The sequence below is a fragment of the Hemiscyllium ocellatum genome, chromosome 2, assembly GCF_020745735.1.
Source record: "Hemiscyllium ocellatum isolate sHemOce1 chromosome 2, sHemOce1.pat.X.cur, whole genome shotgun sequence".
Lineage (NCBI taxonomy): Eukaryota > Metazoa > Chordata > Chondrichthyes > Orectolobiformes > Hemiscylliidae > Hemiscyllium > Hemiscyllium ocellatum.
Window position 1 is genome coordinate 96,556,623 of NC_083402.1, and position 26,949 is coordinate 96,583,571.

Here is a 26,949-nt window from a genome sequence, read left to right on the forward strand (position 1 = left end):
CTGCTGGCAGTATAAAGACAGGTAGTGGGACAGGTAGCATTGAGAAGGTGGGTAGGCTACAGACGGATTTGGACAAAGAAGTAGCAGATGGAGTACAACATGGGGAAGTGTGAGGTCATGCACTTTAATAGGAATAATACAGGCATGGACTATTTTCTAAATGGGGAGAAAATTTAGAAGTCTGAAATGCTAAGACACCTGGGGGCTCTAGTCCAGGATTCTCTCAGATTGAGTCAGTAGTTAGGAAGGCAAATGCAATGATGGCATTTATTTTGGGAGGACTTAAATATAAAAGCAGGGATATACTTCTGAGGCTCTATAAGGTTCAGATCACATTTGGAGTATTGTGTGCAGTCTTGGGTTCCATGTCTTAGGAAGGATGTACTGGCCCTGGAATGTGTTCAGAGGAGGTCCCAGGAATGAAAAGCTTACATGTGAGGAACATTTGAGGACTCTGGGTTTATACTCGATGAAGTTTAGAAGGATGAGGGAGGATCTAATTGAAACTTACAGAATACTGAATGGTCTGGACAGAGAAGATGTCAGGCAGATGTTTCCAATGATAGAAGACTAGGACCCAAGGACACAGCCTTAGAGTAAACAGACAACATTTTAGAACAGAGATAAGGATAAACTTCTTCAGCCAGAGAGTGGTGAATCGATGGAATACATTGTCACAAAAGGCTGTGGAGGCTATGTCATTGAGTATATTCAAGACTTAGATAGGTTTTTGATCAAAGATTTTGAGGAGAACGGGTTGAGAAATATGCCTCAATGGGCTTTTATGTTTTATGATTTCCTTTTCTTCAGATGAGCTAGGCAATACCATTGTTGTTAGAGACTAAGGATATCCCTGGAAACCATCACAGGACTGTCCTACTATCCTACTCCAGTGGCCATCAAAGTAACAACTGCACTTTTTTTTCATGTAACTGAGTGCTTCCAAGGATCCACTAGCAATCTACGTGAGATCTCTCAAACAACGGCCCAAAATATATCAAGACTTTGACAGGTGCAATTTGTGCCAAATCACACTGCCTCATTTTCTTTCCCTTTGACAATGTCTGCCTTGCAGCCTGGGCAATACAGCTGGCTTGCCCAGATGCAGATTGTTATTGATTGCACACACATTCTGTTAAGAACACCATATCATAATGCAGCTGAATTCATGAACAAGAAAAGGGTTCAATTTCATCTATTTCAAGGAACCAGAGAAGCTGCTATGATATATTTTCCTTTAAGAACTCTCCTGTTCCTGCTTCACTTCAAAGGCTGATGCCTTCCAACAATGGTTACTGGGTGACAAGGGACTATGGCTGATGATTCCATTATGCAACCCTGACTGAGGGTGAGGATAGCAGCACATTTTACTACCAGAGGCATTGTGAACCAAACAAAAAGACCTCCTGAAGGCGAGGTTCTGATGGTTGGATCAGTCCAGGCAGGTAGTGATACAGTTAGAGCTATATCAAAAACAGAAATTACTTCAGAACTGAAGAAGGGTCACTTGCCTCAAAATGTTAACCTTGTTTTCTGTCCATAGCCACTGGCAGAACTGTTGAGGTTCTCCAGTAACTTTGGTTTTTGTTTTGGATTTCCAGCATCCGCAGATTTTTGTTTCAATTTAAACATGTGATAGATACTGAGAGGCTGGGAGAGTGGGTGCTATCCTAGACACTGAGTAGGAAGACAGCACCTTCACCATGTTAGAGCAGGACAGCACTGGGGTGAGCACAAGCCAGACAGTACTTAATTCACACTTGCTTCCAATAGCTCTGAATTGGATGAATTGATCATTCATTGACTATGATGCCTACATCCCACAAAGGTATGAAGGAAAAATAGTGGAATGCCTTAATTGGTTAACTGTCTTGGGCATATTATTAACAGAGACTTCATCAGGAAATGGGTGTTGGTGACAGTGGAGGTAATCATATTTTTCTGCCTCTTTGGGATAGTATACTGGAAACCAGGCCCTACTAGTCCCAGAATTGAACACAGAATTGCCCAATTTATCTGGCTTTCAGACTAGAGTGGTAGAAAATACAGGCCAGCTTTCTGTACTTGACAAAAATTACTATTTTTACAAATAAGTGAAGACATAAGTAAACAATTATGACACATCAACATACTAGTTAAACCTCTAACCCCCTCATTAACCCCTCCTGACACATGTACACAGGTATCAAAAAAATGTAGGTTATGGTTGGAGAGAAATTTGGGAAAGCAGTTTAGTGGTCCCTGTTCACAAGGTTTAGAGTCATAGAGTTGTACAGCAAGGAAACAGATCCTTTGGTCCAACACATCCATGCCGACCAGATATCCCAGATTAATCAAGTCCATTTGCCAGCATTTAGACTCTTCCTATTCATGTACTCATCCAGAAGGTTTTTAAATGTTGTAATTGTATCCATCTCCACCACTTCCTGTGGCAGTTCATTCCATATACGCACCACTCTCACATGAAGAAGTTGCCTCTTAGGTCTCTCATAAATCGTTTTCCTCTCACCTTAAATCCATGCACTCTAGTTTTGGACTCCGCTACCCTGGATAAATGACCTTGGGTATTCACCCTATCTATTCCCCTCATGATTTTATAAACCTCTATAAGGTCACCCCTCAACCTCCGACACTCCAGGAAAAATAGCCCCAGCCTATTTAGCTTCTCCTTATAGCTCAAACCCTCCAATCCTGGCAACATCCTTGTAAAATGTTTCTGCACTCTTTCAAGTTTAACAACATCTTTGCTATATCACTGGAGACCAAAATTAAATGCACGATTCCAAATGAGACCTGTACAGCTGCAACATGACAACCCAAGTCTGTACTCAATGCACTGACTAATAAAGGCAACTGTACTAAACTTCTTCTTCACTACCCTGCCTACCTATGACTCCACTTCAAGGAACTATGAACCCAAGGTCTCTTTATTCAGCAACACTCCACTGAGATGCTGCTACTTTGACAACAACACTACTTCTCGATCTTACTTCTCTGGATGCTATCGCTTGTGTGCGGGGGGGGCACAGGATGGCAATGGTTTACAAAGGTTTGCGACTTATTTGTTAAAATTCACAGCTTAAAGTAAAAAAATAAATTGGCTTTCATTTTGAAAGTTTTTTTCTGCAGAAAACATTGATAGTTCCTAAATTTGAGGAGATCTGATGACTTTTTATGTTCCTGTTCAGATCCCCCAGCTCTCCTGGGAGTCATCACATAGTTGTTAGCAGCAGAAGGCCTTGGTCATTGATAACTGATCACTGATCACCAATCAGCTAACTGCTGCCAAATGAAACTCCATTGGTTCTTCAAATAATTGTTTTCTGTTCACAAGCAAAAATACAGAACACATGTCTTTATATTACATTATGTTGGATTATACATTACCCAAATATATAAATTTTGCATCTCAGAATAAATTCTTTTGTGTATTTTTTGGTGTATGAAATGCAATTATGAAAACTTGACATTGTAAGGATTAAGAAAATCTCTAACCATGTTTGACAGACTACAATGGACTTTGGAAATGGCCTACTTGAACAGGACTATTTGTACACTACTTCTAGGACCCAATCAAATATTCATTCAACATGATTTCTCCTTCTTCTCAAATTGAATTATTTCCCAAAACAGTTCATATGGTATAATCAGGTAAAAGTTGGTGCTGAGCCAAAGTATGAAAAATTACTGAAAAATCAGTTTAAATTGCTTATTAGTTTTAAGGAGGGTCTAAAAAGTGGAAGAAGTATAGAGCTCTAGGAAGGAATTTCAAGAGTTAGGGCTCTAGATGTCCGAAGGTATAGGAACCAATGGTAGCATGAAGGGGTGTGAAATATCTGAGAAAGTTAAAGTTGAAGGAATTATTGGAGAATCAAGGGCTGGACAAAGTATCAAATGTAAAGAAGAATGAGTCTGCGAAAAAATTTGAATGAAGGTATGAACTTTAAATTGGAAGCATCAAGAGACTTGGAACTAATGTGAGCCATTGAGCACCAATTGCTGTTCCAATCAAAGCACTCAGCTTAACTTTTAGCCCGTTGAATGTTTACAATGCATGCTGTTAACATTGCAAATATAAATTGATACCACAAAACTCCAAATCTGGATTGTACAATGCTACTGAAATTGTTAGCATGTTGCCAGCTTAAAAGGGCTTTAGCTAAAAAAAATTTGGCAAAGTGTTGGTTTTTCATACATTCTCAGACACAGCAAAGAGAAACAGGACTATTTTATTGTAGAATGCCTACAATACAGAAAGAGGCCATTCGACCCATTCAAGTCTGCACTAACCCTATGAAGAGTATCCCATTACGACACAAACCCCTTCCCATCCCCATTAACTCCTCATTTACTAAGGCTAATCCACCTCGTTTGCAGATCCTCGGACAATTGAGCATGGCCAAAAACTTAACCTGCACACCTTTGAACTCTAGATAGGAAGCTGGGGCACCTGGCATTAACCCATGCAGACACAGGGAGAATGTGCAAACTCCACACAGACAGTCACCCAAGATTGGAAATGAACTTGGATCATTGGTGCTGTGAGGCAGCTGTGCTAGTCACTGTGCAATCATGCTGCTCTTTGTTGTCATTGTTCTAAGTATGATCAACAGATTCAATTCGGCAATACTTTCTGACATTCAGCAGGTGATAAGTAAAAAGAGGAAGTTGACCAAAACAGCAGGAGGACTCTAGGATTACAAATCCTTGCGTGCCCTTAAGGATCGAGAAGATAGAAGGATAAAATTGAAGTATCTCACAAGTTGAAAGCAATAATAATCCTTGTTGTGTTCTTTTTTTCTGCAACTCATTGGCACAATCACCCAGATTTATTGGGACGGTTTAACATATTTGTGAATCACGAAAGTCTAGTATATTGTGCTACAAAGTATATTTTTGGTAATACATTGAAGTGTGCAATGGATCAGACCCTGGGGTTGCAACAAGGACCATCTTCCAAGCTTCCAAGTATTTGATCACTTATTTCCTGTTTCCTGAATGGCACTAGCTTTCAGTAAAAATTTTATGTGGATGAAATACTGCATTCTGTGAATCAGATGTTAACATTACACCATTACAGAAGTTAACTTGCATCACACTGAATTTTGAAACAAGACTTTAACATAATTTTTCCATCAGACAAGTTAAATGACAAACTGCACCATTAGAAGTAACAGACGTTATCAGGCTGTTTGATATATCTAACTTTAAGTAGTAAAGGTAAAACATGCCCAATGATTTAAGAGTCTGATAATAAAAAGTTCTAAGCAACACCTAGTGTTTAATAACACCAACAGAAAAGCAGATAAGATAGAGTATCAATGAGAGACAAACAAAACAACATTTACCTCTATCCCTCGGTTGATGGCTAGTTTTGCTAATCTCACTGCAATAGGACCCTAGTAAGAAATAAGATGTGGAGGTTAGTTGAATTAGCTGTGTAAAATTGACCATAGTGTTCAGGGATGTGTATGTTAGGTGCATTAATCAGAGGTATGTCAGGGGAATAGGTCTGGGTGGGTTACTCTTTGGAGGGTTGGTGTGGACTTGTTGGGCTGAAGGGCCTGTTTCCACACTGTAGGGATTCTATTAAATCATTAACTCAAGGATCTTGGAGCATATTGATGATATTCCATAATCAACAAATAATGGAATATATTTCATATAAGTGTTTAACATTCTACTCAATGTAATTAATACTATGCATAAAATAAAAAAGAGAATATCTATTTCTAGTTGGACCATAATTATTGGATTACATCTCAAGCAAAAGAGCATTCAAGATGTGAGTTATCAAGAAGCATGTCAATAATAAGAACTTACGTTTGTATTGTATCCGTTACTTTAGGGAACTTTTCCAATATATTTCACGAGAGTGCCATCAAACAATAACTAGCACATGGCAAGCAAGGAGATTTTAGAACAATAACTAATGGTTTAGTTGAAAAAAAGTCAGTTTTCATAAAAGGTCTTCAATTTCACCATGTAGTCACAAGACCGACCCCAGACTTACAAGCAGATGAAAAAGGACAAAACTGGTAAAGCCTGGGATTTGGAGAACCTTCCAAAATTAATGATAAGACCTCATAGAAACATTGTGGTACCATTTTCTGCCCAAGCTTAGCCAGTGGTCACACGAGGCCTGCAGTGGCAAGAGGCCATTGCTAGGCCCTTAGGTATGGTCCCTCACAATCAGATGGTCAAAGAGGGCCTGGGAGATTGGAGCTGGGCTGAAGGGTCATGATTAAGAGGAAGAAATGGAAATACTAGAGGCTTCCTTGATGACAGAGAATTCACATCCACTAGCGGAGCTGAAAGTACACACTGTGGAACTGGCAGGTCCTCTCTTCCCTCTCTGTCAAATTTCTTGCTTTCTGGGAAAAACTTGTAGTAAATTTTAAATCTGGTTTCTGATTGAACTATAGGATTATAACTTATTATTCATTAATTAAGACTCAATAACTAGGATCTGAAAAGTGGGGCTAGAGGAAAAGAAGCAGAGTGGAGAACATGCTGGTAATGAAAAAAGGAACAGGGTGTATGGAGTGTGTTCCACAAGGATTGGTCTTGGGACCACTGTCGTTACCGTACACATAAAAGTAAATCTGAAGTACAGTTGCAAAATTTGAGCATAATATTAAATTGACCGATTTTGTTAATGCAGGGGAGTGCTGTGACAAAATATAGGAAGACATAAATAACCATTCAGAATGGGTAGGTAATCAGGAAACAAACTCTTCAATAGATAAACAGCAAGTGGTAGATCTTTGCAGAGCGAATAAGAGGTCACCTACTCCTTAGAAAACAGATGTTTAAATAGGGTTGCAGCAAAGAGGGTAGACAAATTACTAATGTATGTTTACAGACCATTTTAAAAAAAGCGACAGGTTCATTTCTAGAAGGGTAGAATGGAAAACCTGAAAATTTGTCTTAAACTTTGATGTAACCTTGATTAGATCAACTTGAGGGCTGTGAATAGTTCGAGTCACCATAATATAGAAAGGATTAGAGGGACTGGATAATGTTCCAAAAATGATTTACTGGAATTTTGCCACAATGGCAGATTGAGAGACTATACCCATAATTTTTTAAAAAGTGGAAGATTTACATTCTTGTACTTTTTTTTATTCGACATCTCAAAGAGCTATATGCCAAGCAAGTAATTTTTGAAATAGAGTGTAATCATCATTGTAATGCAGGCAACACAGCAATAATTTTACATACAGCAAGTTCCCACAAACAGCACTGCGATAATGACTGAGCAGGATACCAGAAATAATTTGCCTAATTTTCTGCCAAATAGTACCACAGGATCTGCCCCATTAGGCAAATATGACTTCAGTTTAATGTTTTATTTGAAAGACAACAACTCTGATTGCACCACTCCATCAGATTGTACTGGATTATAGAGTCATTGCTGATTTTGGTATTCAAGACAGAAATGTACAAACCATGTTAGAAAAAAATATTTCCACTTGTGCACAAGACCAGGGCTAGGAATCATTAATAATAGATAGTCACTAACAATTCCAATTCTGAATTTAGGAGACACATTTTGCCTAAAAATGCAGTTAGAAAGTGAAACTTATTACCAGAAGTAGTTGAGGCAACTAGAAAAGATGCATTTCTAGGGAGATTAGACAAACAAATGAGGGACAATAGAATAGATGGGGGTGGATGAGATCGGAGGATACATAAGCATCCTAGTTGACAGAAGTAGTCGGTTTCTGTGCCGTAAATACAATGCAGTGCAGGTATTTCACCTCTTTAAAGTGAAACACTCAGATAGTCTAATAATCTGCTGGCATACAAAAATGGTATACATAGTCACAATGGAAACTTTGTGTATTTAACTTTTTATATCTCATCCATCTCATGAATGGGATACTGGGATGGGGTGCGATGGGGGGAGTCACAACTTAAAATTGTGTATCTTGTATCTCTTTAGTGCCATTCACACACTTCAAATGTTCCAAAATTAATTAACTATTGTCAAAAATGTACAAACCATTAGTTGTAGGCAAACATGGTAGCCATGTTGCCTGCAGCAAATACCACAACCAGCAATTAGATAAATGACCATTTCATTTCTGTTTTGGTTGAGAATAGGTGGAAGGATCTTCATGTAACAACTCATTTGAAGGATAACATCTTCAACAAAAGAGTGTCTGACAGATGCTGAAATGTCAATTATATCCTAAAATACAAGTTGAATCCATAATCTTCCTATTCAGTGATATGGTTTTATTATTATGACCCATTTAAGAGTGAGTCAAAGAACTCTCATGTATGAGATGAGCCTATGTTCAATGAATGTTGGCACAGCATGTACAAACCACAGAAGTGTTGTGGATATTATGATAAGAGTTATATATTTTTCAAGCCACATTAATACATCTGTACAATGACTAAAACTAAAAAGTCTTCTAAAAATAACTACTGAAGCCAAGTGTTAAGATTGGGTTTGATGTACCTGAGGTAGGAATTCTCTTGCGAGAGATAATGCCCTGTGATAGGCTGCATCTCCTGATTCATTCTGTTCCACAACATGGCTAACAAGACCAATTGCTTTGGCTTCAGTACCATCAAGCACTCGTCCAGAAAAGATAAGTTCCTTTGCCAAGGATACTCCTACAATACGAGGAAGACGCTGTGTCCCACCTGATTTGAAAACATAGAGCAAAATTATTTTGGTAAACTTTGGTCAGGAATGAATTTTTGCCCCTCAATAACCCTTAAAGATTTGCCAAGATACTGCCAGTTCCATTCTCTCAGAAGATAACACATCCCATTTTGCAACATAAAAGCAAGACAGCAAAGAAAATACACAAATGAAAAGTCAAGAACTAGAAAACAAAACACTTTGTTTCAATATGTAGTGATATGCACGTGTTGTACGTGATTATCAGTTTAAGAGGAAAAAAGTCTACAGGTAAGTTCTTTTGGAGAAGAGTAAATTTCTATTTATGAAAGTACATATGCACACCAAAACCAATGCATGCTCTCCTGCAACTGGATTATCTTCTGTCAGTTTTAAGTCAAACTCAGTTTAGTATGGTGCTTCCCTAAAATCTGGAATGATGTTTTTAATGATATTGCCAAAATGTCTTCAGAGAGAGAGACAGACCCTGTTAAATGCCAGCACCCACCCTACATCAGTCACGTAACCTGACCCAGCTCTCTCCTCCCAGAACTCAACATCCACCACACACCCTTGGTACACAATCTGTCTTTTCCCAATTGCTGGACTCGAACTTCTTTCGTCCACTACCAGACGAAAGACCCTGTCCCTCCTCACCCTGTGCTAGACTCATCTTCCCCAGGAACCTGACAATCCTCCCCTCTCACCTGGGAACCACCTCACGGCAGGATCTCCCACCCATTCCAATCTATCCCACACAATCCGTCACTTACCTGTTTCTCTTGCCCATCTTACTCACTGACACCCTACATACTTGGTACCCTAGCCACCTGGTACCTTATCCCCAGGCAACATTTCCACCTGGCACCCTATCCCTACATGTTTGGGATTCAACCTTACATACTTACTCCTTCACAGGAGCTGTCAAAGTGGCTGCCTGTGATGCTTGATAGTAAAATCACAGAATACAGCAACTAACTTTTGTCAAAAAGGTATGGTTTGCCTTCTCCTAATTGTGCTACGCTAAAAGAGCTATCAGAATGCAACTGCAGCTCTGTATTTAAGTTTCCTGTCAAAAATGCGGAGCTTTTCCCTTGTGTAAGCTCTGCATTTCTGAGTGAGATTGGTACACCTAAGAAATTCTCATCCAAAACTAACAACATTAAAAATCACACAACACCAGGTTACAGTCCAACAGATTTATTTGGAAGCACTAGCTTTTGGAGCATGGCTCCATCATCAGGTGGTTGTGGAGTATAAAATCGTAAGACACAGAATTTACAGCAAAAGTTTACAGTGTTATGTAACTGAAATTATATATTGAGAAGAGCTAGATTGTTTGTTAAGTCTTTTATCTTTTAGAATGGGCATGTTGGTTTCCATTCTTTCATATGTAAATTCCAGTTCTCGAAAGCTAGTGCTTCTAAATAAACCTGTGGCACTATAACCTGGTGTTGTGTGATTTTTAACTTTGTACACCTCATTTTAACACTGGCACCTCCAAATCAAAGCTATCAACATTTTTTCAACTCAATAGGTTAGTGCACCAAATGCAAACAGCATGGTATTTACAGGCAACTATAATTATGCAACTCTAATTTCCCATCAGACATATAGTTTGAACTCTATTCAACAAAACAGTTCTTCTTTCACTCTCATGGTAGAATCAAAGACTGAAAATATACCAGTCAGCTGATCTAATTTGAGATCAGAAATGAGTTATCGCATTGGCCAAAAAGAAAAGTCAAAGCGGATTTCTTTTCCCATTTTCAAGCTCTTAACAAATAAAAATGTAAATTGTTGCCATGGCATCAAACAATCCTTATGTTGAATGATCTATTCTATCCTTAAATACTAATTCTTCACAGGAAATTCAATTGAAATCAATATCTATGAAATTCCAAGTTTTGTTGCACTTTAAGTTTTGAAATAAGTATGTCAAGAAATGTTGATGTACAAATTGAATCAGCTGATAATGTTGCAATGTGTCATGAAGCAACATATGAAGCAACTTTTGAGAAACAGCATAAGTCTCATTCCAGAAAAGTTTTGAAACTCTTTTGCTGTAAAATAATGCCTAGCTAGATATTTCAATTTTGTTAAACATTTATTTTTCCTTACATGCAGACAAATAGTCCAACAGCCAACTTCCTAATCTTGTCGTCAGTGAGCATTAAGGACATATAACACACATATTTGTGAGGGTTATTACTATTGCTTTGGATGTGATAAGTTAAGTCAATACTGACCAAAGTTCAAAATTGACCCTTTATGATTTCCAAGGCTAAACAATTCACTAACTCGACTTACCTATCTTTGCTCCATACCTCTTGAAAATATCATCTTACAAACATCAACCACTCTCAGGAGTTTAGGGGTGAGAAAGTTCCAGGTTCCAATAATCTGTGTTTGAAATAGTGATGCCTGATTTCAGTTCTAAAAACACTAGTTCTGATGTTAAGATAATGTCTTTTTGCTCTGGTTTACCCCAACAGAGAAAGGTGTTTCTCTGTATCTACTTTATCTAATCCATTTAACATTTTTTGAACTGATTAATTCATTTTTTAACAATATAAACACAAAGGAATACATTCTAAGGTTATACAAACTGCTGTCATAATTTAGATCTTAAGCCACAATTTTAAATAACACACACCACACAAACAAATTAGAAATGTTATGGACGTGCCGGTGTTGGCCTGGGGTGGACAAAGTTAAAAATCACGCATCACCAAGTTATAGTCCAACAGGTTTATTTGAAAGTACAAGCTTTTGGAACACTGCTTCTTTGTCAGGTAACTGATGGAGCAGGATCATAGGACACAAATTTATAGTAAAAGATCAAAGTGCATATGGCTGATGTGATGTAGTGAACAAACCTAGATTGCTGCTAAGTCTTTAATCACTTGAGAAAGTTTATGCGGGGTTAGAGTTTTAACTAACAGAATTATAAGTTGATGTTTCATAATTGTTTACCTATAACTAGGGTCTATTTATTTGTAACAAATAGTAATTTGGGCGGCATGGTGGCTCAGTGGTTAGCACTGCTGCTTCACAGTGTCAGGAATCTGGGTTCAATTTCAGCCTTGAGCAACTGCCTGTGTGGAGTTTGCAAATTGTTGCCGTGTCTGCAGAGGTTTCCTCCGGGTGCTCCGGTTTCCTCCCACGGTCCAAAGATGTGCAGATCAGTGAATTGGCCATGCTAAATTGCCCATAGTGTTAGGAGCATTAATCAGAGGAAATGGGTCTGGATGGGTTACTCTTGGGAGGGTTGGTGTGGATTTGTTGGGCTGAAGTGCCTGTTTCCATGCCGTAGAGGATCTAACCTAATCTAATTTTCTTGAGTACAGAAAGTTGGCCTGTGCATTCTGCCAATCTGAGTCTGAAAGCCAGGTAAATGGGGCAATTCTGTGTACATTTTTTGTGACAATTCTGGGACTACCAAGGCCTGATTACCTCAGGGAGGTGTAAAAATACATAATGACCTCCTCCCTCACTAACATCCATTATCTGAAGAAGTCTCTGTTAATAATGTGCTCAAGACAGTTAATCAATTAATGCTTTCCACTACTTTTTCCCCTCATTCTTTCATAGGATCAGGCATTGCCGAGAAGGCTGCGATTTGTTATCATTCCTAATTGCCATTGAGCTAAGTATTTCGCCTGGCCATTTCAGGTTACTCATTTAAATGTTAGCTTATCAGAGACAAAGGAATGTTATCGTGAGGATTGGACTAACGATCCTTATACACCTGTTCCATTTCCACCATGCAAGGTGGATAAATTAAATTCATTAAATATTTCAGGATAAAATTAAAATCTCATATCAATAATGAGATATTATAAATATATTTATGCTATAAAATACAGGATTGGCATAAACACTGATTTGGTTTACTAATACAGTTGACTCTTAACTGCCTTGAAAACTTGCCTAAGAGGCCAATCAGTTTATGAAATTCTACTGTGGGTGATCAGCAGTTAGAGAAGACAGCTTACCATCACTGTCTTAAGAGAAATCAGGGAATTAGGGATCATCAAACATGCTTGTGAACAGTGCCCATATCCCTTGAATGAAGTCTGGACAGAATTCTGCCAGTGCCTTGAATGAGACAACTGAGGCAAGGGAAGTTGAGGGGGGTGGGGGGGGGGGGGCAGGGGATGGCAGGAAGCTACATTGTGAAGGACTCAACATCACCAACACATTGATCCAGAATGAATAATTTCTGCATTCTCTGGCAGGAAGAGGTCTCCCATAATAAATGAGAGGAGCAGGCCACACACACCCTTCAGATTTGGTTCTTAGCAGAATGGACAACGGTGCTAAAAAAATCAATCCAGTGCAGTAGTGGTCACTCTCAATGATGATAAGTTGCTGAATTGTTATGTACCCTCTCACTAAAACTTGGGAGTTATTGAGTTAATTGTCACTGAACATGTTTGCCACCTCCTCCCCATTCCCCTCCTCCACCACCCCTCCCCCTCAACAAACTACAACCATAAACTGCATGTTGTCTAGGGCCACACTCAAACAGTGTGTCTAGAGGTTTGTTTTGTTTTCCTTAATATTTGCTTATTCTTTTACTATTTAATAAGTATATTCAGGAGATAAACTCAAAGTTTATGGAAGTTATTCTGTCACAGTCTGAAGTCAAAATGAATTAGATGGAAGAGCCTAGACCTCTGTGCAAGTGAAACCAAGTCGAATGTAAGAAGCGAGGGATAGTTTACAATAATAGTTTGAAACATGCAAACTCAGAAACCTGGAGTTGAAACAAAAATACAAGAAAAACAAAACAAAAACATGCCACAATACAGAGTTTGATCTGTACAGAGACTAGAATCCAGCTCAGAGAAATAAGATATATGAATTATCTTTAAAGTAGTTGTTTCATGATCAATTTAACAGGAATATTAATTTGTATTTATTAAACATTTAACACCAGAGGAATTAATTCTTACTACTTCTATAATGGTCAAACAGGAGTTCATGAAGCCTAACACAAGGGAGTACCAAAGGAGTTGAAATGTCATTGAATTTTATTTAGGGCTTGGCCTAAACAATACCATAGACACAGTGCATCAAGAATGCTGCTTTCTGGATTTATTTCAGTATTTATCAAATTATGTTGATTTAATCGATGCTTCTATCAGCACAGGGTTCTTGAAGTGTGTTCCAGTACTTGTAAAGCATCCCTTATGCAATAAACAATAGCTATTTCAACCACCTCAACTTTTCAAGACCAATTACCTTAAGAATCTTGAACTAAAGGGAATAGTTGCAGAATAAATTCTTGATTCAATTATTATGTCTTTGACATTCTTCTAAGACAGTCCTCTTCTATTTAATCAGATTAGTCAAATCCTTCTCACTGAAAAAAAGTATATGAAGTTTTGTTCAGAAACTTCAGCTGATTTAAATTGAATTCCTCAGTCCAATCAGTTTGACATGAAAATTTAAACACTGCAGGGATGCTGGAAATCTGAAATAAAAATAGCAAAAGCTGGAACTATTCATCCGATCAAGCAGCAATTGTGGAGAGGGGAACAGACCTTTAGTTCATATGACAATAACATAGCTGTAATATTAGTTAACTAAATAATTCAGGGGCCTGACCGAATTTACTGGTGACACAAATTCACAGCAGCTAGTGCAATTTAAATCCAATTGATTAATAACTCTGGAACATAAAGCAAGTATTGTATCAGTAATGGCAACCATGAAACTAACAAAATGTCATGGAAAAACACTGGTTCACTAATGGCCTCCAGAGAAGGAAATCTGCCTTTGTTTTCCACTCTTCCTTTGTGTAATTGTAGGCCCACGATAATGTGGTTGACCCATAACTGCACCCTCTGAAGTGCCTAGAAAAGTGAAGGCACTCAGTTGTGTTGATCTAATACACCACAGGGATGCAGTAGCTCACCATCACCATCATGAAGGCAATTAGAGATGCATAATAGGTGTAGCCATAGCGGCAATACTCACATCTCTTGAATGAACAGACAACTATGCTGGACAGAATTTTACTAGATCCTAGGTATCCAGAACATAAGTGGAAATGGTAGGGAGCTCATGTTCATGCAGTCCAGCTGATGGAGGGGTTTCCAGGGCGGATCATTTGTCCACTCTCAGAAAGCAGGCAGCATAATTAAAGCCCTATTTTACAGGATATTGAAATTTTGTCCACAAAGTAGTGAATCCCTGCTCGGAGACCATAAGCTTCATGGGGGTTTTCTTACTGCGACTCAATGATTCCATCAGAGAGGCTTCCAGTATGAGGTGCCTCACCCTGATATTCACCAGAATTCTCTGACCAGACACACAGTGTCCACCTCTCTTGGTGATGCTTCCAAAGCTTCAAAACCTAAGAGACCTCTAATTAGGCCAGCAGCTTCAGAAGCCTGTCCACCATCTTCAACCACACAGCAGGATCTTCTGTAAAGCGGATGAGCCAACCCACTGCTACAATTGTACACAAGGAAACTCTATTTAGTCCTGTCTTTGGGTTGATGCCAGTGACAAAATCCAGCCTACTGTTTCTGTTTTCCTATTCAGTGTGGCTGGTTGACGTATTGAATATGTCCTTGGTTCTGTTTTCATTTTAGTTCTGAAACAGGTTATTTAATATAGCACGAAGCAACAGCTGAGTCAAAATCCTGGAACTCCTTCCCTAGCAGGGGTTACCTATATTAAATGAACTGCAGCAGTTCAAGGAGGTAGATTATCGCCACTTTCTCAAGGAAATGAGGGATGGGCAATAAGTGTTGACTCAGCTTGAGATGCCCATTCCCTACAATGAAAAAAACATTGTCCTAATGAAGGAGGATAGCCAGGGAAAAAGTTACTGCAACACATTTGTGATCAGACAATTACAGAACAGTATTGATAGTAGCCTTAAAAACATTTGCAAACATTTCTGGACTCTTACGAAATAGCCTGCAGCAGTAGAAGCAAAAAGACAAATAACAGGAAACAAAATCGTTCCAGAAATTAAATTAACTTTTATCCTATAAAGGTAACAGCTTTCCAAAAAGATAGCATTGTTTTGAAAATCACAGCATTTGTCTATGCAGTTGCCAATTTATATATTGTGGCAAATCTCCCTCATGGCACAGAAACTTGCTGATTGATTAAATAAAAGATATGTTATATTTATATACATTATACTGTTGTGGTTCTGTTCGCCGAGCTTGGAGTTTTTGTTGCAAACATTTCGTCCCCTTTCTAGGTGACATCTTCAGTGCTTGGGAGCCTCCTGTGAAGCGCTTCTGTGCTGATTCCTCCGGCATTTATACTGGTTTGAATCTGCCGCTTCCGGTTGTCAGTTGCTGTCCGCTGCAGTGGTCGGTATATAGGGTCCAGGTCGATGTGTCTGTTGATGGAATTCGTGGATGAGTGGCATGCTTCTAGGAATTCCCTGGCTGTTCTTTGTTTGGCCTGCCCTATAATAGTGGTGTTGTCCCAATCGAATTCATGTTGTTTGTCATCTGAGCGTATGGCTACTAGGGATAGCTGGTCGTGTCGTTTCGTGGCTAGTTGGTGTTCATGGATGCGGGTTGTTAGCTGTCTTCCTGTTTGTCCTATACAAGGTATTCAACAAAAACGGATACCCGCGCAATTTCATCAACAGATGCCTCAGGGAAATGAGGACATGCCACAACCCAAAGGACTGGCCACACTCCCATACATCAGGAGCATTTCGGAACTGACAGTCAGACTGCTGCGACCACTAGGACTCATAACAGCACACAAACCAACAGCCACTCTCAGACAACAACTCATCAGGACAAAGGACCCGATACCCAGCAGGAGCAAAACCAATGTAGTATACAAAAGCCCATGCAAGGACTGCACAAAATGCTACTTAGGACAAACAGGAAGACAGCTAACAACCCGCATCCATGAACACCAACTAGCCATGAAACGACATGACCAGCTATCCCTAGTAGCCATACACTCAGATGACAAACAACATGAATTCGATTGGGACAACACCACTATTATAGGGCAGGCCAAACAGAGAACAGCCAGGGAATTCCTAGAAGCATGCCACTCATCCACGAATTCCATCAACACACACATCGACCTAGACCCTATATACCGACCACTGCAGCGGACAGCAACTGACAACCGGAAGCGGCAGATTCAAACCAGTATAAATGCCGGAGGAATTAGCACAGAAGCGCTCCACAGGAGGCTCCCAAGCACTGAGGATGTCACCTAGAAAGGGAACGAAACGTTTGCAACAAAAACTCCCAGCTCGGCGAACAGAACCACAACAACGAGCACCCGAGCTACAAATCTTCTCACAAACTTTGAATACCATGTCTGCATAAGATTATGGATACATAGATTCATATATAAGACATGTTATGTAATCTTTTGTGAGATCCAGGTTAGTGTTACGTTTAATGAAGGCAAAGAAAACAACTTTAAAAGGAAACAAAAACAGAAATTGCTGAGAAAACTCAGCAGGTCGGGCAGCAACTGTGGAGAGGAAGAAAATTTTTACAAAACAAGTAGCTATTGTTTAATTGTTCTTTGATAGAACATGGGAGTTGTTGACATAACCCTAACTGTCCTGGTAAAAGTGACGCAAGTAGAGATGATTAACGATTTTGATAGAAAATCAGATGGGCATTTGGAAGAAATAAGACATTGTTGTGGTTCTGTTCGCCGAGCTGAAAGTTTTTGCTGCAAACATTTCGTTCCCTGGCTAGGGAACATCATCAGTGCTATTGGAGCCTCCTGTGAAGCGCTGCTTTGATGTTTCTTCCGGTATTTATAGTGGTTTGTTCTTGCCGCTTCCGGGTGTCAGTTTCAGCTGTAGTAGTTTGTATGTGGGGTCCAGGTCGATTTGTCTGTTGATGGATGTCCTTGCCGCTTCCGGGTGTCAGTTTCAGCTGTAGTGGTTTGTATATGGGGTCCAGGTCCATGTGTCTGTTAATGGAGTTTGTGGATGAATGCCATGCCTCTAGGAATTCCCTGGCTGTTCTCTGTCTGGCTTGTCCTATGATGGTAGTGTTTTCCCAGTCAAATTCATGTTCCTGGTTGTCTGAGTGTATGGCTACTAGGGATAGCTGGTCGTGTCGTTTTGTGGCTAGCTGATGTTCATGGATGCGGATTGTTAGCTGTCTTCCTGTTTGTCCTATATAGTGTTTTGTGCAGTCCTTGCATGGTATTTTGTAAACTACGTTAGTTTGGCTCGTGCTGGCTATTGGGTCCTTTGTTCTAGTGAGTTGTTGTCTGAGTGTGGAAGTTGGCTTGTGTGCTGTTATGAGTCCTAAGGGTCGCAGTAGTCTGGCTGTCAGTTCTGAGACGCTCCTGACGTATGGTAGTGTGGCTAGTCCTTTTGGTTGTGGCATGTCCTCGTTCCGTGGTCTATCTCTTAGGCATCTGGTGATAAAGTTGCGTGGGTATCCGTTTTTGGCGAATACCTATACAAGGTATTCGCCAAAAACGGATACCCACGCAACTTTATCACCAGATGCCTAAGAGATAGACCACGGAACGAGGACATGCCACAACCAAAAGGACTAGCCACACTACCATACGTCAGGAGCGTCTCAGAACTGACAGCCAGACTACTGCGACCCTTAGGACTCATAACAGCACACAAGCCAACTTCCACACTCAGACAACAACTCACTAGAACAAAGGACCCAATAGCCAGCACGAGCCAAACTAACGTAGTTTACAAAATACCATGCAAGGACTGCACAAAACACTATATAGGACAAACAGGAAGACAGCTAACAATCCGCATCCATGAACATCAGCTAGCCACAAAACGACACGACCAGCTATCCCTAGTAGCCATACACTCAGACAACCAGGAACATGAATTTGACTGGGAAAACACTACCATCATAGGACAAGCCAGACAGAGAACAGCCAGGGAATTCCTAGAGGCATGGCATTCATCCACAAACTCCATTAACAGACACATGGACCTGGACCCCATATACAAACCACTACAGCTGAAACTGACACCCGGAAGCGGCAAGAACATCCATCAACAGACACATCGACCTGGACCCCACATACAAACTACTACAGCTGAAACTGACACCCGGAAGCGGCAAGAACAAACCACTATAAATACCGGAAGAAACATCAAAGCAGCGCTTCACAGGAGGCTCCAATAGCACTGATGATGTTCCCTAGCCAGGGAACGAAACGTTTGCAGCAAAAACTTCCAGCTCGGCAAACAGAACCACAACAACGGACACCCGAGCTACAAATCTTCAACCAGACTTTAAATAAGACATTGTTCAGGACTATATAAAAAGGCAGGCTTGTTCAACAGACAGCTAGCATGGACTCAATGGCTACTCTCTGTGTTGTAAATAACTCTATCGTCTGTAACTGTGTAATGCTGTAAGACTATTTGATAATCTGTAAATCATCTTGACAAGCATGGCCATTCCATGTCCCTCTACAGTGGACATCTTTTTCCTAAGATTTCAATCTTCAGCCATAATTTTCTTCAAAAAAATGCCACAAATGGTGCTGTTAGAGCCTTTGGATGCTAAGTGAGAGCAGTCTATCTTCTCTATACTCATCATGGTGCACAACCAGATCATACAATTCTTCAACTATAACATTGAAGATAATCAATCTGCACCCACATGCATTTTTGACCATACTAACAGCCCCACACCAAATGAATAGCAGGAGCTGACATACATGGAGATGTCTCTCAGAGAAAAATCACATTCCTATAACAGAGTTATTGCAAATATACAACTAATAATAAAAGTAATCCTGGGAAAACAAGTCCAGGTAACTAGCACATCAATGGAAGTGGCATTTGTAGGTGTAGGACCATCCATCTACTGCCAGCTTCACTTCTTCCTCCAGTTGAGTAAATGTTTAAAAGAAACACAGTTTGTAGTTATTTATCATATACCTTTACTTAGGGGAAGTACAATGACAAAACCTATTGAACACTACTGGGCACAGTGGAGAAAATGCTGGTGTCAAGGGCATTGAGCATGACACGATTACTTTTGTAATTCTATGATGCAGGTATTTCATGAAATATTCATTCTTAGATGTTTCCTTATGACCTTTCCCCATGTTAGGAAGGCCAGTGGTTAGCACTGCTGCCTCACAGCGCCAGAGACCTGGGTTCAATTCCCGCCTTAGGCGATTGACTGTGTGGAGTTTGCACATTCTCCCCGTGTCTGCATGTGTTTCCTCCTGGTGCTCCGGTTTCCTCCCACAGTCCAAAGATGTGCGGGTCAGGTGAATTGGCCATGCTAAATTGTCCGTAGTGTTAGGTAAGGGGTAAATGTAGGGGTACATGTAGGGGTACAGATGAGTTGAGCTTCGGTGGATCGGTGTGGACTTGTTGGGCCGAAGGGCCTGTTTCCACACTGTAAGTAATCTAATCTAATCTAATTTGCCTCTGAGTTGGAGATTCAAATCCTAACCACTGTTATGCCAGTGGTTGGTGCCGCCTATCTTTCCTCACTTGTTCTATGGCAAGGCCTTTTTAACAAGCAAAAATGTGCAACATGCAATTATAAATTTGACAACTTATTATTTCATAACATTCTGCTGTCTATGAAGTCATTTAAACCTTTACTTCAAGTTACTTTCTGGTCCATCAAAATGATGCTGACATTGGACACCTCATTCTATCGGTTACCAGCTGTTGGCCACCGTTTTTCAATTGCGTAAACAGTCAAGATTTCAGTGATTTGTAATAATTCCCCAACAGCTGTCCATCCAGTTTTCTTGGCAATTGAAGTAATAGTGACACAATGGATTGTCAAAAATGGACAAATCATGGCAACTGGTAGAGTAATCAGCATACACTTCATGATTCAATGCTGAGGTCACAGACCAGCTGTACATGGACGAGAACCTCTTTCTGTTCATAAGTAGAACAATAACAGGGAATATTTCTTGGCGGCAATTTAAGGGAAGCCAGAGAGACTGTATGATTGCAAGGTTCTCTCACATTATCGATCTTCAACATGGGGATATATTAACTAAGTGATTGAAAGAATGACTTACGAATTTGGCAGTTATCCCTAGCTGGTACTTCGAGAGAAACAGTAGCATGAAACTTCAATGTAGTAATTACTTTTACAACCACTAACACATTCAGTGTGTTTAAGGTATAGCAAACACAATGCATGCTTAAAATTCTACACAGGAAAATCAAAGTAGAATTTGCTGAGATTTTAATTTTGTGTGGAGTAATTTCAGGCTATTCAAATAATGCATTTACATTTTGTTGTTAAAATAGTCTGGTCAAATTCAATTTGGTGATCAGGTGATCAAAAACAATCTAAGACCTGACCCATAAAGATCATGAGACCATAAGACAATAGGAGCAGACATTAGGCCTTTCAGCCCATCAAGTCTGCTCCACCATTCAATCATTGCTGGTAAGTTTCTCAATCTCCATTCTCCCGCTTTCTCCCTGTAACCCTTGATCCCCTTGATACTCAAGAACCTATCTACCTCAGTCTTAAATATACTCAATGACCTGACCCCGATTGCCTTCTGTGACAGTGAATTCCATAGATTCACCACTCTCTGGCTGAAGAAGTTTCTCCTTATCTCCCTTTCATAAGGTCTACACTTTACTTTATGACTATTCCCTCAGGCCCTAGTCTCTCCTACCAATGGAGACATCTTCCTAGCATCTACACTGTCCAGGCTATTCAATATTCTGCATGTTTCAATTGGATCCACCCTCATCCTTCTAAACTCCATCGAGTATAAACCCAGAGTCCTCAAAATTTTCTCATAGGTTAAGCTTTTCAATTCTGGGACCATTCTGAGGAACCTCCTCTGAACACACTCCAGAGCCAGCACATCCTTCCTGAGTTATGGGGAAAGTGAGGACCGTAGATGCTGAAGATCAGAGTCAAATGGTGTGGTGATGGAAAAGCACAGCCGGTCAGGCAGCATCCGATGAGCAGGAGAATCAATGTTTCGGGCATAAGCCCTTCATCAGGAATGAGATGTGGGGCCCAAGATTGCACACAATACTCCAAATGCGGTCTGAACTTTATAGAACCTCAGAAGTACATCCCTGCTTTTATATTCAAGTCCTCACAAAATAAATGCCATTATTGCATTTGCCTTCCTAATTACTGATTCAACCTGCAAGTTTACCTTGAGAGAATCTTGGATTAGAACTCCCAAGTGTCTTTGCGCTTCAGACTTCTGAATTTTCTCCCTAAGTAGAAAATAGTCCATGCCTCTATTCATCCTACCAAAGTCATCACCTCATACTTTCCCACATTATACTCCATCTGCCACTTCCTTGCCAACTCTCCTAATCTGTCCAAGTCCTTCTGCAGTCTCCCTGCTGCCTCAATGCTACCGGTCCCTCCATATATCTCTGTATTAACAAATCAGTTAAAATTCTTTATAACATCATATTAGTACTTGAAGTGTATTTCACTCTCCTCACTACAAAGCCAAACTGATACTCTTAACCTGACCCATCCCCAGTTCCTCTTGCACAATATTTTATTGATGCTGTTCTTCTCCTACTCAGCTTATGTTGGTATTCTTCTCTTGTTTTCTTTGTTTCCAGTCGAAACAGATGCTGTCTCCCTACTCCTTTGGCAAAAGTGAATACTGCAGATGTTGGAGATTAGAGTCGAGGGTGTGGTGCTGGAAAAGCACAGCAGGTCAGGCAGCATCTGAGGAAAATCGGTGTTTCAGGCAAAAGCCCTTCATCAGGAACGAGGGATGGAGAGATAAATAGGACAGGGGTGGGGCTGGCGGGCAGGTAGCTGAGAGTGCAGTAGGTGGGTGGAAGTGGGGTAAAGGGGATAAGTTGGAGGGGAGGGTGGAGTGAATAGGTGGAAAGGAAGATGGACAGATGGGACAGGTCATGAGGACGGTGCTGAGCTGGAAGGTTGGAACTGGGTAAGGTGGGGAAATGCAGAAACTGGTGAAATCCACATTGACGGTATTGGGTTGGAGGGTCCCGAGGCAGAAGATGAAGTGTTCTTCCTCCAAGCATTGGGTGGTAAGGGAGTGACAATGGAAGAGGTCCAGGACTGCATGTCCTCGGTAGAGTGGGAAGGGGAGTTAAAGTGTTTAGTCACAGGCCAGTGGGGTTGATTAGTGCAGGTGTCCCAGAGATGTTCTCTGAAGCGCTCTGCAAGTGGATGTCCTGTGTCCCTAATGTAGAGGAGGCCGCATTGGGAGCGACAGATACAGTAAATGACATGCATTGAAGTGCAAATGAGACTTTGATGGATGTGAAAGGCTCCTTTGGGACCTTGGACAGAGGTGGGGGGGGGATGCAGGTTTTGCAATTCCTGAGGTGGAGGGGAAGGTGCCGGGAGGGGAGAGTGGGTTTTTAGGGGGTGTGGACCTGACAATGTAGTCGCGGAAAGAACGGTTTTTAACCATTGCTCAAGTCCAAGCTCACTTTCTTTCTACATGGGCCCTAGTAAATGATACTGATAATCATTCCCCATCAGATTATGCTGGTACACTCACTCACCTCACGATTTCAAGCCACCTTTCCCAATCAGATTATTGAATAATTATAGAGTGACAAAGTAATAGAGGTGTATAACACGGAAACAAACCGTTCGGTTCAACTCGTCCATGCTGACCAGATATCCTAACTTAATCTAGTCCCATTTGCCAGTACTCGGTCCACATCCCTCTATATCCTTCCTACACAGATACTCCTCCAGATACCTTTTAAATGTTGTAATTGTACCAGTCTCTATCACTTCCTCTGGCAACTCATTCCATACACGCACCGCCCTCTGCGTGAAAAGGTTGGCCCTTAAGTCCCTTTTCAATTCTTCCCCTCTCAACCTAAAGCTATGCCCCCTAGTTCTGGACTCTCCCAGCCCAGGTAAAAGACCAAGTCTATTTACCCTATCCATGTCCCTCATGATTTTATAAACCTTGAAAAGGTCACTCCTCAGCCTCTGATGCTCCAGAGAAAACAGCCTCAGCCTATTCAGCCTCTCTCTCTGAAGCTCAAATCCTCCAACCCTGGCAAAATCCTTTTTGAACCCTTTCAAGTTTCACAACATCCTTCCAATAGGAGGGAGACCAGAATCACACACAATATTCCAAAAGTGGCCAAACCAATGTTTTATTCAGCCGCAACATGACCTCCCAACATCTATACTGAATGTTCTGACCCATAAAGGAAAGCATTCCAAACACTTTCTTCACTATCCTATCTAACTGCAACTCCACTTTCAAGGAACTATGAACCTGCACTCTAAGGTCTCTTTGTTCAGCAACACTCCCCAGGACCTTACCATAAGTGTATAAGTCCTGCTCTGATTTGCCTTTCCAAAATACAAATTGTCTACACCCTCTTCAGGTCATATTGGTTTTATCCTATTCTCTAGGTGCTAGTCTGAATACCTACTTATTGCTGTTGCCCCAGTGGCTTGAACATTATTGCCTACTGCTAAATTCCTGACCTCAAACATACTCAAATGAACATGAGCAACAAGTTTTGCCAACAGCACCTAGAAGAAAGTATGCTAGTTGTGTTTGTTTTCATTCATGAAAGAAACAAGTAGAAATTCAACATTGCAGCAACTAAAAATTCAAACAGTTCCACACTGTGTTACATGTATTTAATTAGAACATAATCTGGGAAACAAGACAAATTGTATGAGTCCGTACCTGCACCTGGAATGATTGCCAATTTTGTTTCAACAAGTCCCATTTTTGCAGAGGTAGCTGTAAGTAAAGAACAGAAGTAGACATTGATCAGATACTTGGTTTACACACTGAATTTTTAGTACTGTTTAGAAAGTGTTCACTTGTAGGACCTTCATTTTTCAACCTTTTGGGTGCTCCAACAATTATATTAGTATAGATAGGTTCTGAAAAACCATATACTAAATATTAGGATAAGAAATATGATCACAATTTATGGATGAATAATTATATGTATGGGCTACCTCTACACTACAAAAAAATACAATAAATGTATTACTGAACCATTCTCATTTGATTTAAAGTTAAACTAGAACTATTTTCCACTCAAGACTAAATACTCTTGCCAGTGTACAAAATTACATCATGTTTGAATGGATGCATGTGCCAGCTCATAGCAAATCAATTTACAAATTAGGAAGATCTTGCTACACTTCAATACAGACAATAATATATTGGATTAAAAGATTTAGTACAAATTTTAAAAGTATGAAAGGCTTTGATGAAATCAGCAACAGAAGGCTGAACGTAGAGTATTGATTTATAATTTTCACAAATTTGAAGTGGAGCTGAAAGTCAGTAATGTAGAAGGTAGATGAAGCAACTTCAAATTGTTAGCTATAGAAAGCACTTTCTGAGAAATGCCATGATCAGCAGCCTCTGACCTGGCCATAGATAGAACTCCAAGAATAAGTGGTCAAATCCTATCAGTTTCAGAGAAAACAATAGCATGGTGATAATATCACTGGACTAGTAAGCTAGTACCCCATGTAAAATTCTGGGTATGTGGATCAAATTACACCATGGCAGGTGGTTAAATTTGCATTCAATAAAAATATGGAATAAAATGGTGATCATGCAATCACTGTGGATTGTTGTAAAAACCTTTCTGGCTCAATAACGACCTTTAAAAAAGAAAAACGTCTGTTCTCACACGTCCTGCCCTACATGTGACTCCAATTCACAGCAACTGTGTTAACGCTTATCTATCCATAAGCAAATAGGGATGGGCCAGACAGCACTGCCCACATCCCATGAACAAAAACAAGCTAAAAAAAGGTATCTGTGTTAGACATTGCCCTTCATATTCTGGCATGTTGCTGACAGCTTGGGGAATAGATCTGCAAGCCGTAAAATTAAGGATATTTGATTAAAACACTACTTAAATACCTGCTAGAAAATTTAGATGACTTATTCAACAGCTGCTTTTGTATTCTCCACCCACGTCCAAATTGGGATTATACAGCAATACTGTCAAGAAGGGATTTTGTCACTGGGTCAGAATGCTGGAACTCCCTCTCGAACAACATTGTGAGTCTACCTACAGCACATGGACTGCAGTAATTCAAGATGTTAGCTCAGCACCACCTTCTTAAAGGCAACTAGGATAGACGATAAATGCTGGCCTACATCCCATGAACGAATAAAAGAACTAATGACCACACATCACCTTTAGAGAAGTTAACTTTCAAGACACATTCAAGGCCTTTCCCACTTGCAATAACAACTGAAAACTGAAAGAATGGCAGAAGCTGTAAATCAGAAACAAAAACAGAAGCAGCTGGAAAAGGTCAGCAGGTCTGGCAGCATCAGAGATAATGTTTTAGGTTCGATGACTGTTCCACAGAACGTTCTGAGCAATGGTCACTGATAGTTAACTCTGATTTCTCTCCACAGAGGCTGTCAGACCTGCTGAGCTTTTCCAGAAACTTCCATTTTTGTTGCTAGTAATAACTCCCTCTTGAACACTGACAGATTAGTTAAAGCTGATGAAGACAGGAAATGTGATAATAATTTAAGGCCAAATAGTTATGTGTGCCATCTATGATGGATTCAACTGGAAAGAGAGAAAGTAAGGACTGCAGATGTTGGAGATCAGAGTTGAAAAGTGCTGTGCTGGAAAAGCACAGCAGGTCAGGCAGCACCTGAGGAGCAGGTGAGTCGATGTTTCTCGCATAAGTCCTTCATTATTCCTGAAGGCAGCCCTATGGTCTGGTATGTCTACGACGACTTCAATATTTAAAAAAGAAATTAACACGGTATGGAAACAGTTTAGACTGTAAGGAAGAGGAGCTCTACTTTCCCAAAGTGCTCAACAAGGGGTGACAAAAATTTATGGTACCCTAATTCTAAAAATAAAGTTGCAAAAATACAACATACTCCTTATTCTACTTGTAGCTACTCCTAACTGGAAATCTGTGAAATGTACCATCCTCACATCTCATCTACAAATGTTCTGTGACATCCATCATCCAATAATCACTAGGCAGACTCCTGCTTCTATTGTTCTCCATTTGCCCATAATGAAAAAATCTTTAGTTGCTTTCAGCTCAGATCCATTGTTTAAGTGTCTTATGGTCTGCACATGGAATTTTAAGCACACATCTTGGCATTCACGCTTCAAATATTTTCACTTCTTCCACACATTTTATTTGCTGTCCAGACTTCTTAGGCAAATAGGGAAGTGAATACAAGATAATATTGTAGCCATTTTCTTTTTTCTTGTTACAAGCCTGAGATTTCTGATCATCTACACCATATTATCTTCAAAAATTATCTGGCTCTTGAGAAGGGAGTTCGATATTTTTGTCACAACAGTCAAGGAATGGCCTGAGAAT

General features: G+C 40.1%; 1 protein-coding gene across 2 annotated transcripts in view; it reads right to left on the bottom strand.

Moving 5' to 3' along the window:
- auh (AU RNA binding protein/enoyl-CoA hydratase) overlaps positions 1-26,949 on the bottom strand; it is a 331,460-nt gene that overhangs the window by 69,037 nt on the left and 235,474 nt on the right. The window contains exons 6-8 of one of the 2 annotated variants that reach the window (XM_060845386.1): positions 24,296-24,352; positions 8,474-8,661; positions 5,349-5,399 (exon numbers count right to left, since the gene is read on the bottom strand). In XM_060845386.1, coding sequence (XP_060701369.1) covers positions 5,349-5,399; positions 8,474-8,661; positions 24,296-24,352 — 296 coding nt within the window. The remainder of the gene's footprint in view (positions 1-5,348; positions 5,400-8,473; positions 8,662-24,295; positions 24,353-26,949) is intronic. The other variant, XM_060845395.1, reaches the window with a different exon arrangement.